At 27.0% G+C, this 16,502-nt stretch overlaps 1 protein-coding gene across 2 annotated transcripts in view; it reads right to left on the reverse strand.

The window, feature by feature from the left end:
• Positions 1-16,502, reverse strand: part of NetA (Netrin-A) — a 426,376-nt gene that overhangs the window by 116,201 nt on the left and 293,673 nt on the right. For both annotated transcript variants that reach the window (XM_075300108.1, XM_075300109.1), the window contains exon 2: positions 1,224-1,412. In XM_075300108.1, coding sequence (XP_075156223.1) covers positions 1,224-1,412 — 189 coding nt within the window. The remainder of the gene's footprint in view (positions 1-1,223; positions 1,413-16,502) is intronic.

Genomic DNA, 16,502 nt, shown 5'->3' on the forward strand with positions numbered 1-16,502 from the left:
TTCTCTTAAAGAAAATACTTTCTAACAAAGGGGATTTTTTTTTGTCTGAAATTTCCTGAAATTTTTTTTTCTGTGTTTAGGTCTTTTTACTTCCCCAATTTCCATACTACATCTTTATCTCTATAATTCCTATTATAAATGTAATTACATTGAACATTTTCTTTTGTTTATTTTCGTAAAAATAATGGCCAACCCATGTTTACCAAACTTTACCTCAATCCATGCAAAATTTGGAAATTAAAAATAATAAATTCTCCTTTTTGTTTTTTTTTTCATTTATTAAATTCTCATTATTCTTAGAAGCAGCGAACGAAGGAAATACAAAAACCAAACAAAATATAATGAGCACATTAACAAAATAAAATCAAAGGAAGAAAGAAACAAAAAACTCTAACCTCAAGTGGCTCCAGTGGGCATACCAAAGAAATTACCCAACAAAATTAATTGCCACAATTTTGAGTTCAATGATAACCAAAAGAAAACAAAAAAGTCTCAACAAATTAGGTTGCATTAATTTGTCGAGAAAAGATTTTTCGACAATCTAATTATTGGTAATTAATCAAGTAATTTTCTAAATTTAAATGTAAAAATTGGTCTGCCGAATTTCAGCTAACGCCAATACACAGCTGGAGGTCAGTGTTAGGAAGGAAAAACGGATGATTTTTCATTATCCAGGAGGAGGAGGCAAAATATTCCAATTGTTTGCTAATGATCTAATTGATATTTCCTTTAAAAGACCTTCAATTATCCCCACAAATTGCCATACAGACAGACATAATGGACAGACATTATTTTTTCGAGTGTTTCAAGTAGTTGATGAAATTAAACGCTTAGCCTCATTTGGAGACATATACAAATGCATACACTTGGAAAAACAGGCATGTAAATAAATTTACATTATATTGGAGTTAAAATGTTTAATTGGTTGTTTTTTCCCCCAGTGTATATTCTCTGTATATTTGGTTTTTAATCTCGGTCAAGTGTTGATTGTATTTATTTATCTTTCTCCAACACCATGGCCATAAGGGTAACATATTGACTGTGGATTTTTTTTCTGTTTATTTATTTAAGACATTATTTTAATTTTTTTTATTACACATAATTACTAATTTCTTCGTCTTGGCGATTAATTATATTGGTATAGTTGTTTTGTGTTTTTTTTTGGCTTTTTTGCTGTGGAACATTGAACAAATATTGATATAATTTTTTTTTGGTTTACTCACGTTTGCATACTCGTCGATGATTTAATGGCTTTGTGGGATCACGATAGAAGCCCTCTTTGCAATAATGACAATGTCGGCCCGTTGTTGAATGACGGCAATTCTGGCAGACGCCTCCTGACACACGCCCTGATAATTTGAAAAGTTCCATATTGAAGCGACATTGGCGGGCATGATTGTTGCAATTGCAAACTAAAAAAAAAAAAGACAAATAAATAAGAGGAAAGATAATAAATTAGTTTTTGTTTGGAATGTGGATGAATCGATCAATCGAAGTAATTTAATTAAAGTGAAAAATTAAATACAAATGATGGTATTTGATTTATAAATATTTTTATAGCCTCAAGGAATTTTAAGATCTGATTAATTCCCCTCTAATTATAAGCCATACAAGTTCTGTACTAGAATTTATAATGTGATTTTTTTAAATTTTGTTTAAAGTTGTTTTCTTTTTGGTTGAAGGTTTCAGCGATTTCGGCAAACTGTTTTTAAGTCAAAGTATCTGGAAAATTTTGGTCAAATTTTTATTTTTATTTTTATAGAACATTTTCCCACAATTTTTTTCTATAGAAATTTTTTGTCAAAATTTTATTTCTATGAAAATTTTTTGTCAAAATTTTATTTCTATAGAAATTTTTTGTCAAAATTTTAGTTCCATAGACAATTTTGTCAAAATTTTAAATTTTCTAGATAATTTTGTTAAAATTTTAGTTTCATAGAAAATTTTGTCAAAAATTTATTTCTATAGAAAAATTAGACAAAATTTTATTTCTATAGAAAATGTTGCGAAAATTTTACTTCTACAGAAAATTTATTCATAAGTCTATTTCTATAGAAAATTATGGCAAAATTTTATTTCTATAGAAAATTTTGTCAAAATTTTAGTTTCATAGAAAATTTTGTCAAAAATTTATTTCTATAGAAAAATTTGACAAAAAATTATTTCTATAGAAAATTATGATAAAATTTTATTTCTATAGAAAATTTTGTCGAAATTTTATTCCTATAGAAAATTTTGTTAAAATTTTATTTCTATCGAAAATTTTTTCAAAAAATTCTATAAAAAATTTTGCGAAAATTCTATTTCCATAGAAAATTTTGTCAAAATTTTATTTCTATAGAAAATTTTGTCAAAATTTTATTTCTATAAAAAATGTTGTCAAATTTTAATTTCTATGGAAAATTTTGTCAACATCTTATTTCTATCGAAAATTTTGTCAAAAAATTTATATCTATAGAGAATTTTGTCAAAATTTTATTTCTATAGAAAATTTCGTCAAAATTTTATTTCAATAGAAAATATTGTCAAAATTTTATTTCTTCCGAAAATGGTGTTAAAATTTTATTTATACAGAAAATTTTGTCAAAAATTTATTTCTATGGAAGATTTTGTCAAAATTTTATTTCTATAGAAAAGTTTGACAAAATTTTATTTCTATAGAAAATTATGACAAAATTGTATTTCTATAGAAATTTTTTCAAAATTTAATTTTTTTCGTTAAAATTTTATTTCTATAGAACTTTTTGTCAAAATTTTATTTCTATAGAAAATTTTGTCAAAATTTTATTTCTATAGAAAATTTTTCAAAATTTTATTTCTATAGAAAATTTTGTCAAAATTTTAAATTTTTTAGAAAATTTTGTCAAAAATTTATTTATATAGAAAAATTTTACAAAATTTTATTTCTATAGAAAATTTTTCCAAAATTTTATTTCTATAGAAAATGTTGGGAAAATTTTACTTCTATAGAAAATTTTGTCATAATTTTATTTCTATAGAAAATTGTGTCCAAATTTTATTTTTGCAGAAAATTTTGTCAAAATTTTATTTCTATAGAAAATTATGACAAACTTTTATTTCTATAGAAAATTATGTCAACATTTCATTTCTATAGGTGCCTCTTAGTTGGAGAGGAATAATTTGCATAATCTACCAAAAAATTAAGAATTCTACTAATCTATCAAACAGTAAAAAATCTACCATTTTGTCAAAATTTTATTTCTATAGAAATTTTCTCAAATTGTTATTTCTACATGTTTCCAAAAGATATTTGGCAAAATTGTTTATAGAAATGAAATTTTGCCAAAAATTTTTATAGAAATAAATTTTTGACTAAATTTTCTATAGAAGTAAAATTTCGACAAAATTTTCTATAGATATAAAATTTTGACAAAATCTTCTATAGAAATAAGGAATTGACAAAAATTTCTATGGAAATAAAAATTAAATACAATTTTCAATGGAAATAACAATTTGACAAAATTTTACATAGAAATTTTGTCAACATTTTATTTCTATAGAACATTTTGTCAAATTTTTATGTCCATAGAAAATTTTGTCTATTTTTTATTTCCGTAGAAATTTTTGTGAAATTATTATTTGCATGGAAATTTTTGTCAATTTTTTATTTCTATAGAAAATTTTGCAAAAATTATATTTCTATAGAAAACTGTGTCAAAATTTTATTTCTATAAACAATTTTGTCAACATTTTATTTCTTCAAACAATTTTGTCAAAATTCTATTTTTATAGAAAATTTTGTGAAAATTCTGTTTCTATAGAAATTTTTTTGTCAACATTTTAGTTCTATAGAAAATTTTGTAAAAATTTTACATTTTTTAGAAAATGTTGTCAAAATTTTATTTCTATAGAAAATTTTGTCAAATTGTAATTCTATAAAACATTTTGTCAACATTTTATTTCTATAGAAAATTTTATCAAAATTTTATTTCTACAGAAAATTTTGTCAACATTTTATTTCTATAGAAAATTTTGTAAAAATTTTATTTCTATAGAAAACTTTTTAGTACCTTAGTTGGAGAGGTATAATTTGTATAATCTACCAAAACATAAAAAATTGTACTAATCTATCAAACAGTAAAAAATCTACCATTTTGTCAAAATTTTATTGCTATAGATATTTTCTCAAAATGTTATTTCTATAGAAAATTTGTCAAAATTTTATTTTTATAGAAAATTTTGACAAAATTGTCTGTAGAAATGAAATCTTGACAAAACTTTTTATAGAAATAAAATTTTGACAAAAGTCAAAATAAAAAAATTAATAAAAATTGCTATGGAAATTTTGTCAAAATTTTATTTTTTTGTCAAATTGTTATTTCTTTAGAAAATTTTTTCAATTTTTTTATTTCCGTAGAAATTTTTGTCAATCATTTATTTCTATAGAAATAAAATTTTGACAAAATTTTCTATAGAAGTAAAATTTCGACTGATTTTTCTATAGAAATAAAATTTTTAGAAAATCTATAGAAATAAAAAATTGACAAAAATTTCTATGGAAATAAAAATTAGACAAAATCTTCTATGGAAATAAAAATTTGACAAAAGTTTCTATAGAAATAAAATTTTGACAAAATGTTTATAGAAATTTTTCTCAATTTTTTGTTTCCATAGAAAATTTTGTTGGGTACCTCTTATTTGGAGAGGAATAATTTACATAATCTACCAAAACATCAAGAATTATACTAATCTATCAAACAGTAAAAAATCTAAAATTTTGTCAAAATTTTATTTCTATAGAAATTTTCATGAAATGTTATTTCTCTAGAAAATTTCGTCAAAATTTTATTTCTATAGAAAACATTGTGGCTAATAAAATTTGGACAAAATTGTCGTAGAAATAAAATTTTGACAAAATTTTGTCAAATTTTTATTTCCATAGAAATGTTTGTCAATTTTTCATTTCTATAGAAGATTTTGTCAAAATTTTATTTCTATGGAAAATTTTGTCGAAATTTTACTTCTTAGAAAATTTACTAAATATTTTATTTCTATAGAAAATTTAGTAAAAATTTTATTTCTATAGAAAATTTTGTCAAAATTGTATTTCTATAGAAAATTTTGCAAAAATTCTATTTCTATATAAAATTTTGTAAAAATTTTATTTCTATAGAAAATTTTGTCAAAATTTTATTTCCATAAAAAATGTTGCCAAAATTTTATTTTCATCAAAAATTTTGACAAAATTTTATTTCCATAGAAAATTTTGTAAACATTTTATTTGTATGAAAATTTTTTTCAAAATTTTATTTCTATCGAAAATTTTGTCAAAAAATTCTATAAAAAATTCTATTTCCGTAGAAAATTTAATTAAAATTTTATTTCTATTGAAAATTTAGTCACAATTTTATTTCTATAAACAATTTTGTCTAAATTTTATTTATATAGAAAATTTTGTCAAAATTTTATTTCTATAGAAAGTTTTGTCAAAATTTTATTTCTATCAAATTCAAAATTTTATTCCTATAGAAAATTTTGTCAAACTTTTATTTCTATAGAAAATTTTGTCAAAATTTTATTTCTTTCGAAAATGGTGTTCAAATTTTTTATACAGAAAATTTTGTCAAAATTTTTGTTCTTTCGAAAATGGTGTTAAAATTTTATTTCTATAGAAAATTTTGACAACATTTTATTTCTATAGAAAATTTTGTCAAAATTTTTAATGTTTTGTTTTAGCTAACATGTTTTAAAAAAACCGTTTTCTAATTTTATTGAACTGCCAAATTACTGAAAAATTTCCCTTTACGAAGTTTAACACTTTTATCTTCTGATCAGAAACGTGTGAAGAACAGAACAATATATCAAATAAACCATCAATCTTATTTAAATTAAGTAATTTTTACACAAATCTTTCCATTCTAATTAAATTAACATATTTGCATATTCAATATGTTGTTTATTACATGTGTACCATTCGATCCGGTTATTAGCAAATAGCGTTTCTAAATTTTTGTCACCAGGTGCCATAATTTTTTCTGTGTTTTATTAAAGCCCTATTTAGCGTTACAATACAAAATTTAATTCATATATTTCCAACGAACTTAACATTTGCTACAAAAATTAGCTAAATCATTGGTATTTGTATTAGCGATTGCTATAATTTGTTAACTATCCATTAACTTTAAAAACCATAAATATTTACTTGACTCATTTGCATATTATCACATGGAGATTTCTTAAGTCCATCATTGATCAAATATGTGTGCCTACTTCTTTTTTATTGTTTAACTATTTGGTTTATAATTTTTTAGATTAACATAAAATGTTTGTAATTAAGCTGGGGTGCAAATAAATGCCACATATATTATTGGCCAGAGCTGAGGGATCACAAACGAGTTCACAGATCAAAATATTATTTAGCGCTAATATTGGGCGATATCAATAACAATAAAGTTTAACAAATTTTGAGGAGTAAACAAGAGAAAATATTTATTTTGGCTTGATTAGAAGTTGTCAGCATATTATTAAGACCAGCCAAGAAAAATATCACATTACATTTTAGATTTGGGGTTTGCATTAAAATAAATTAATTTAAATTAAATAAAACTTAATGAAAGTTGCAAGAGATTGCATTGTATAATTAAAAAATAACTCTAAATTAAGGCGAATGAAATTGCATTTAATTAAATGAAATTGAACTAACACTGGGGGACTGGCTGTGAAAAGTTACAAGTTAAGACAACTTCAAGGGAAGAAAACCTGTAAACTGTAAAACTTAATCAAGTAAAAAATTAAAACGAAAGTCGCTTAAGAAACGAATGACGAACTTTTACCTGTTTAAAAAAATTCTATTAATTTTTAATTGAAATGCCTTCAATCACCGAAATGATAACCAAAGTCAATTAAAAATTTATTTGATACAAAACATTTTTACACAGAAGAAACTATCACCAAAATATTTCCAATTTAATTAAGCAATAAATTGGAACAATTAATTTGGTGATTGAATCAGGAAAATATTTTCTTGAATGATTGATGTGTGTTCTACCCTCCACCATAGGATACCCCCCATCCTAACTTTGTCATTTCATTTGTAACACATCGAAATTTTGCTCCAAGACCCCTTAAAGTATATATATTCTGGGTCGTGGTGAAATTCTGAGTCGATCTGAGAATGTCCGTCCGTCTGTTGAAATCACGCTAACTTCCGAACGAAACAAGCTATCGACTTGAAACTTGGCAGAAGTAGTTGTTATTAATGGTATTGAAAATGGGCCATATCGGTCCACTCTTACGTATAGCCCCCATATAAACCGACGCTCAGATTTGGCTTGCGGAGCCTCTTGGAGGAGCAAAATTTATCCGATCCGGTTGAAATTTGGTACCTGGTGTTGATATATGGTCTCAAACAACCATGCAAAAATTGGTCCACATCGGTCCATAATTATATATAGCCCCCATACAAACCGATCCCCAGATTTGGCTTGCGTAGCCTCTAAGAGAAGCAAATTGCATCCGATCCGGCTGAAATTTAATACATGGTGTTAGTATATGGTATCTAACAACCATGCAAAAATTGGTTCACATCGGTCCATAATTATATATAGCTCCCATATAAATTGATCCCCCGATTTGGTTTGCGTAGCCTCTAAGAGAAGTAAATTTCATCCGATCCGGCTGAAATTTGGTACATGGTGTATGTATATGGTCTCTAACAACCATGCAAAAATTGGTTCACATCGGTCCATAATTATTTATAGCCCCATATAAACCGATCCCTAGATTTGGCTTGAGGAGCCTCTAAGAAGCTAATTTCATCCGATCCGGCTGAAATTTTATACATGGTGTAAGTATATGATATCTAACAACCATGCAAAAATTGGTTCACATCGGTCCATAATTATATAATCCCCATTTAAACCGATCCCCAGATTTGACCTCCGGAGCTATTGGAGGAGCAAAATTCATCCGACCCCGTTGAAATTTGGTACGTGGTGAAATTTGGTACATTGCGCTAGTATATGGCCGCTAACAACCATGCCAAAATTGGTCCATATCGGTCTATAGTTATATATTGTTCAGCCAGGCCGAAGCTTATGTACCCTCCACCATGGATTGCGTAGAAAATTCTGCTAAACACTGTCATCCACAATCGAATTACTTGAGTTGCGGTAACGCTTGGCGATGGCAAGGTATCTTAAAACCTCCTAACACCGTCCTCTAAATTGTAAGTAAGTCCATACGTGGTATATATTAAATTAAAAAAGACCGATTAAATACGTATATAATTCAGTTTGACAAAATTTTCTATAGAAATAAAATTTTGACCAAATTTTCCATAGAAATAAAATTTTAACAAAATTTTTTATAGAAATAAAATTTTGACAAATTTTTCTATAGAAATAAAATTTTGACCAAATTTTCTATAGAAATAAAGTTTTGACAAAATTTTCTTTAAAAATAAAATTTTAACAAAATTTTCTATAGAAATTAAAATTTGACAAAATTTTCGATAGAAATAAAAATTTGACCAAATTTTCTATTGAAATCAAATTTTTGACAAAATTTTCTATAGAAATAAAATTTTGGTAGATTATTTTTGGCTCGAGTGGCAACCATGATTATGAACCGATATGGATCAATCTTTGTGTGTGATTGGGGATCGGCTATATAACTATAGACCGATATGGACCAATTTTGGTATGGTTGTTAACGGCCATATACTAACACCATGTTCCAAATATCAATCGGATCGGATGAAATTTGCTTCTCTTAGAGGCTCCGCAAGCCAAATCTGGGGATTGGTTTATATGGGAGCTATATATAATTATGGACCGATGTGGACCAATTTTAGCATGGTTGTTAGAGACCACGTACTAAATTTCAACTGGATCGGATGAAATTTGCTTCTCTTTGAGGCTCCGCAAGCCAAATATGGGGATCGGTTTATATGGGGGCTATATATAATTATGGACCGATGTGGACCAATTTTTGCATGGTTGTTAGAGGCCATATACTAACACTATGTACCAAATTTCAGCAGGATCGGATGACATTTCCTTCTCTTCGAGGCTCCGCAAGCCAAATCTGGGGATCGGTTTATATGGGGGCTATATATAATTATAGACCAATTTTTGCATGGTTGTTAGAGACCATATACCAACACTATGTACCAAATTTCAACCGGATCGGATGAATTTTGCTCCTTCAAGAGGCTCCGCAAGCCAATTCTGAGCGTCGGTTTATATGGGGGCTATACGTAAAAGTGGACCGATATGACCCATTTTCAATACCATCCGACCTACATACATTCTAGTGAAATCGTTTATTTTCACTCCACAAGGAGTTATTTTGGGATAATATGGTTAGGTTAGAGGAGGTGGCAGGCTGATGTATCAGACTCACTTAGACTATTCAGTCCATTGTGATACCACAGTGGTGAACTTCTCCCTTATCACTGAGTGCTTCACGATTCCATGTTAAGCTCAATGATTAGGGACGTCGTTTTTATAGCCGAGTCCACATTGTAGTGAAGCCACTTAGAGAAGGTTAGGTTAGGTGGCAGCCCGATGTATCAGGCTCACTTAGACTATTCAGTCCATTGTGATACCACATTGGTGAACTTCTCTCTTATCACTGAGTGCTGCCCGATTAAGTGGTGCCATGTTAAGGTCAATGACAAGGGACCTCCTTTTTATAGCCGAGTCCGAACGGCGTTCCACATTGCAGTGAAACCACTTAGAGAAGCTTTGAAACCCTCAGAAATGTCACCAGCATTACTGAGGTGGGATAATCCACCGCTGAAAAACTTTTTGGTGTTCGGTCGAAGCAGGAATCGAACCCACGACCATGTGTATGCCAGGCGGGCATGCTAACCATTGCACCACGGTGGCTCCACTTAGAGAAGCTTTGAAATAATCAGAAATGTCACCAGCATAATCCACCGCTGAAAAACCTTTTTGGTGTTCGGTCGAACCCACACAATCCTATTATTGTTATTGATTTGATCCAATATTTGCTAACAATGTTCTTCCAATGACTCTAAAACTGTATTGCACAATCTAAACGCAAAAATAACAATAACAAAAATAACTATAACTCTTCAAAAATTTTCAGTTTATTTTAATCCATAAAGAAAAATTAAAACAATGTACCATTTTTTTGGAATTTTTTGTTTTCGATACCAAATGTATCCCACAAAATATTATCGTGTATCAAAAAAAAAAAAAAAAAAAAAAAAAAAACAAAACAACAACAACAAAAACAAGTTATAACAATAATAATGGAATAATTTAAATTGTATATAATATGTATTAAATATTGTTATATTTATAAATTTTTTAAACGTATTTGATTTTGAGCTCCGATATTTAAGTCTTTGCTGACTTAGCAAAACAAATGGTTTTGTGTTAGATGTGCGATATATTAATTTCTTGTTTATTTGAATATCATTGCGTAGATGTTTAGGGACGCAAGTCTTGTGGCGTTAATTGGGCTCCCTTTTATTTGATTTGTGAAAATAATCCATGATTTCTTACAGATAAACCAGACACCACAATTTGTTTATAATTTGTATATTTCTCGAGTTTTTACTAATTCATTGGAATGCTAATGGAGTGAAGGGTATAATAAATCTTATTTTTTCAGCAAAATAAAAAAAAAATAATGCGAGTCTTGTGACAGAATTTTCCAATAAAATGTCTATCATTAATCTTGGCTAAAATGCAATACAAAAAAATTTGTATAAATTTTATTTAAATAAATATAAAAATATGTTGTTGGGGATACTAGAAAATAAATTGAGAAGCTTCTTAGTATTATTTTAGATTTTAATATGATTTCACTGGCCCCTTTTATTATTTGACAAGAGTCTAAATTATCCCACTAATATGACCTTATTTATTTGAATGGACTTGTTTTTATACCCACCACCATAGAATGGTGACGGGGGTATAATAAGTTTGTCATTCCGTTTGTAACACATCGAAATATCGATTTCCGACTATATAAAGTATATATATTCTTGATCAGGGAGGAATTCTAAGACGATATAACGATGTCCGTCTGTCCGTCTGTCTGTCTGTCTGTCTGTCTGTCTGTCTGTCTGTCTGTCTGTCTGTTGTAATCACGCTACAGTCTTCAATAATGAAGCAATTGTGCTGAAATTTTGCACAAACTCGTCTTTTGTCTGCAGGCAGGTCAAGTTCGAAGATGGGCTACATCGGTCCAGGTTTTGATATAGTCCCCATATAAACCGACCTCCCGATTTGGGGTCTTGGGCTTATAGAAATCGTAGTTTTTATCCAATTTGCCTGAAATTTGAAATCTAGAAGTATTTTATGACCATAAAGAGGTGTGCCAAAAATGGTGAGTATCGGTCCATGTTTTGGTATAGCCCCCATATAGACCGATCTTTCGATTTTACTTCTTGGGCTTATAGAAACCGCAATTTTTATTCAATTTACTTGAAATTGGAAATATAGAGGTATTGTAGGACCGCAAATACGTCTGCCAAAAATTGTGAGTATCGGTCCATATTTTGGTATAGCCCCCATATAGACCGATCTCCCGATTTTACTTCTTGGGCTTATATAAACCGCAGTTTTTATTCAATTTACCTGAAATTGGAAATCTAGAAGTATTGTAAGACCACAAATACGTGTGCCACAAATTGTGAGTATCGGTCCATGTTTTGGTATGGTCCCCATATAAAACGACCTCCCGATTTGGGGTCTTGGGCTTACAGAAACCGTAGTTTTTATCCAATTTGTCTGAAATTGGAAATCTAGAGGTATTGTAGGACCAAAAATACGTCTGCCAAAAATTGTGAGTATCGGTCCATATTTTGGTATAGCCCCCATATAGACCGATCTCCCGATTTTATTTCTTGGGCTTATAGAAACCGCAGTTTTTATTTAATTTACCTGAAATTGGAAATCTAGAGGTATTGTAAGACCACAAATACGTGTGCCAAAAATTGTGAGTATCGGCCCATGTTTTGGTATGGTCCCCATATAAAACGACCTCCCGATTTGGGGTCTTGGGCTTATAGAAATCGTAATTTTTATCCAATTTGTCCAAAATTAGAAATCTAGAGGTATTTTAGGACCATAAAGAGGTGTGCCGAAAATGGTGAGTATCGGTCCATATTTTGGTATAGCCCCCATATAGACCGATTTCCCGATTTTACTTCTTGGGCTTCTAGAATACGTAGTTTATATACAATTTGCCTGAAATTGGAAATTTATAGGTATATTAGGACTATAAAGAGGTGTGCCACAAATGGTGAGTATCGGTCCATGTTTTGGTATAACCCCCATATAGACCCATATCCCGATTTTACTTCTTGGGCTTCTAGAATCTGAAGTTTTTATCCAATTTGCCTGAAATTGGAAATCTAGAGGTATTTTCGGGCCATAAAGAAGTGTGCCGAAAACGGTGAGTATCGGTCCATATTTTAGTATAGCCCCCATAAGAAAGATCTCCCGATTTAACTCCTTGGGTTTGTAGAAACCGTAGTTTTTATCCGATTTGCCTGAAATTGTAAATATTCTGGTATTTTAGACTCACAAAAACGTGTATCGGATTAAGTTTCTATCGGTCCATTTGGTAATGCCTCCATATAGACCGACTTCACTTCTTGAGGATGTAGAAGGCGCACTGATCATGAAAATTGCTTGAAACTCAATGTAAAATTTCCAGATTTTACTTCTACAGATTTGAGATTTCAAATCAAGACGTTATTTTATAATTTTCTTGCACACTTACAAGAGATGTTAATGATTCCTCTAAAACTCAAACAAAAATGGTTCTTATAAATCCAGAATCTGATATAGTCCTCATAGGTGAAATCTTTAAATTTATCTTCGGGAAGTGTCCCCAGGTCCTCAAGCCCTCCTGAAATTTCAAAGGAAACCCTAATATTTGGTTCATGGTGGTGGGTATTTAAGGTTCGGCCCGGCCGAACTTACTGCTGTATATACTTGTTTTTTCTTTGCTTCGGAAAAAAAAGTCTTTTAGCAATAGATAATTTATTGCCACAACCACTTAATCATTCCATCACGCCAACAATTAAAAACCAAACATTGTTGCTCCAATATTTTCTTATGAAACAAAAAAAAAATTCTCACACAATTGACGAGCTACAAATCATACGACCAAATATGTCCAACGCATGCAATAACAATCAATCAAATAATGACAAATTAAGTTTATTACCGGTATTGCAGATTCCGGCAACGATGATAAAAAAACAACTATTCCATCAACCATAAACTGCAAACTCTATATAGATAAGAAACCATTGATGTTCTCCATTGAACTCTCGAAGAGAATTGTCATCAACAAAAACTGAAAATACCTGAACAGAATTTTTTCTCTGCGAAAAAGTCTTTTTCCATGTTTGGAAAAAAGAAATGATGACATTGATAATCTGTACTCGATGTTCTTGTGCACCTTAAATTGTTGAAACTCAATGACGATACTGATGGGACTTGAAGAGTTCCGTATTTTTTTCAACATTCGTCTACTCTGTTCTGAACCGCAGCAAATGGTTTAGCTTTGGCACAGTGGGGGGAATTGTGTACAACCTCATTAACCCCGTTACTACCGAAACAAACCTAATGTTTAAAACTTTTTTATATAACTTAACTTAATTTGTGTATATTTTTTACTTTAATATAAACATCTGCCCCACTGAGCCTTTACCAACTAGAATAAAATGTTATGTCTTTAATTTTAGTACTGTAGAACACTTTGCAACAATTTTATTTCTATAGAAAATTTTGTCAACATTTTATTTCTATAGAAAATTTTGTCAAGATGTTAGTTCTACAGAAAATTTTGTCAAAATGTTAGTTCTATAGAAAATTTTGTCAAAATATTATTTCCATTGAAAATTTTGTCAAAATTTTATTTCTATAGAAAATTTTGTCAAAATTTTATTTCTATGGAAAATTTTTTCAAAATTTTATTTCTATAGAAAATTGTATACAAATTTTATTTCTATATAAAATTTTACCAAAATTTTATTTCTATGGAAAATTTTTTCAAAATTTTATTTCTATAGAAACTTGTGCCAAAATTTTATTACTATAGAAAATTTTGTCAAAATTTTATTTCTATAGAAAATTTTGGTAATTTTTTTCTATAGTAAATTTTGTCAAAATTTTATTTCTATAGAAAATTTTCCCAAAATTTTATTTTTATAGAAAATTTTGTAAAAATTTTTATAGGAAATTTTGTCAAAATTTTATTTCTATGGAAAACTTTATTTCTGTTGAATATTTTGTAAAAATTTTATTTCTATAGAAAATTTTACCAATATTTTATTTCTATATAAATTTTTTTCTGTAGAAAAGTTTCTCAAGAAATTTCTACAGAAATAAAATTTGCCATAGAAATAAAATTGTGAAACAATTTTCCATAGAAATAAAATTTTGACAAAATTTTCTATAGAAATAACATTTTCTATATAAAATTTTATTTCTACAGAAAATGTTACCAAAATTTTATTTCTATATAAAATTTTATATCTGTAGAAAATTTTCTAAAAATTTTATTTTTATAGAAAATAAAATCTTGACAAAATTGTCTATATAAATAAAATTTTTATAAAATTTTCTATAGAAATAAAATTTTGAGAAAATTTTCCACGGAAATAAAATTTTATATAGAAATAAAATGTTGGTAAAATTTTCTGTAGAAATAAAGTTTTATATAAAAAATTTTATTTCTATGGAAAATTTTGTCAACATTTTATTTCTATGGAAAATTGTTTCAAAATTTTATTTCTATCGAAAATTTTATTTCTGTAGAATATTTTGTACAAATTTTATTTCTATAGAAAATTTTGTCAAAATTTTATTTGTATAGAAAATTTTGTCAAAATTTTATTTGTATAGAAAATTTTACCAAAATTTTATTTCTATATAAAATTTTAGTTCTGTAGAAAATTTTTTCAAGATTTTCTTTCTATGGAAAATTTTTTAAAAATTTTATTTCTATAGAAACGTTTGTCAAAATTTTACTTCTATAGAAAATTTTCTAAAAATTTTATTTCTACAGAAAGTTTTGTAGAAATTTTATTTCTATAGAAAATTTTGTCAACATTTTATTTCTATAGAAAATTTTGTCAAAATTTTATTTCCATTGAAAATTTTGTTATAATTGTATTTCTATAGAAAATTTTGTTAAGTTTTTTTCCATAGAAAATTTTGCCAACAATTTATTTCTATAGAAAATTTTGTCAAAATTTTATTTTTATAGAAAATTTTGTCAAAATTTTATTTTTATAGAAAATTTTGTCAACATTTTATTTCCATAGAATATTTCGTCGAAATTTTATTTCCATAGAAAATTTTGTCGAAATTTTTTTTTCTATAGATTTTTTTTATGATTTTTCTTATTTTGTTTTAAATGAAATCCGAAATACCATCACACTTGAAGAACTAATGCTAAATCAATGCTGCAGATGCTTAAACATATGTCTTTCGCCCTATGACAACCACGGATGCCGTTCGTGCCAAAAAACTTCTACCAAAATTTAAAGAAACATTTACCAAAATTCTACAAAACTTAAAAAAATCAAAATTTTATTTCTATAGAAAATTTTGTCAAAATTTTATTTCTATAGAAAATTTTGTCGATATTTTATTTCTATAGACAATCTTGTCAAAATTTTATTTCTATAGTAACTTTTGTCAAAATTTTATTTCTATGGAAAATTTTGTCAAAATTTTATATCTATGGAAATTTTTGTCAAAATTTTATTTCTATAGAAAATTTTATCAAAATTTTATTTCCATAGAATATTTTGTCGATATTTTACTTCTATAGACAATTTTGTCAAAATTTTATTTCTATGGAAAATTTTGTCTAAATTTTATTTCTATGGAAAATTTTGTCTAAATTTTATTTCTATGGACAATTTTGTCAAAATTTTATTTTTATAGAAAATTTTGTAAAAATTTTATTTCTATAGAAAATTTTGTCAAAATATTATTTCTATAGAATATTTTGTCAAAATTTTATTTCTATAGTAACTTTTGTCAAAATTTTATTTCTATGGAAAATTTTGTCAAAATTTTATATCTATGGAAATTTTTGTCAAAATTTTATTTCTATAGAAAATTTTATCAAAATTTTATTTCCATAGAATATTTTGTCGATATTTTACTTCTATAGACAATTTTGTCAAAATTTTATTTCTATGGAAAATTTTGTCTAAATTTTATTTCTATGGAAAATTTTGTCTAAATTTTATTTCTATGGACAATTTTGTCAAAATTTTATTTTTATAGAAAATTTTGTAAAAATTTTATTTCTATAGAAAATTTTGTCAAAATATTATTTCTATAGAATATTTTGTCAAAATTTTATTTCTATGGAACATTTTTTCAAAATTTTATTTCTACAGAAAATTTTGTCAAATTTTTATTTCTATACAAAATTTTGTCAACATAGTTCTATCGAAAATTTTATTTATATAAAAAATTTTGTCAAAATTTTATTTCTATAGAAAATTTTGTCAAAATTTTATT

The sequence above is a fragment of the Haematobia irritans genome, chromosome 3 (assembly GCF_050003625.1).
Source record: "Haematobia irritans isolate KBUSLIRL chromosome 3, ASM5000362v1, whole genome shotgun sequence".
Classification (NCBI taxonomy): Eukaryota; Metazoa; Arthropoda; class Insecta; order Diptera; family Muscidae; genus Haematobia; species Haematobia irritans.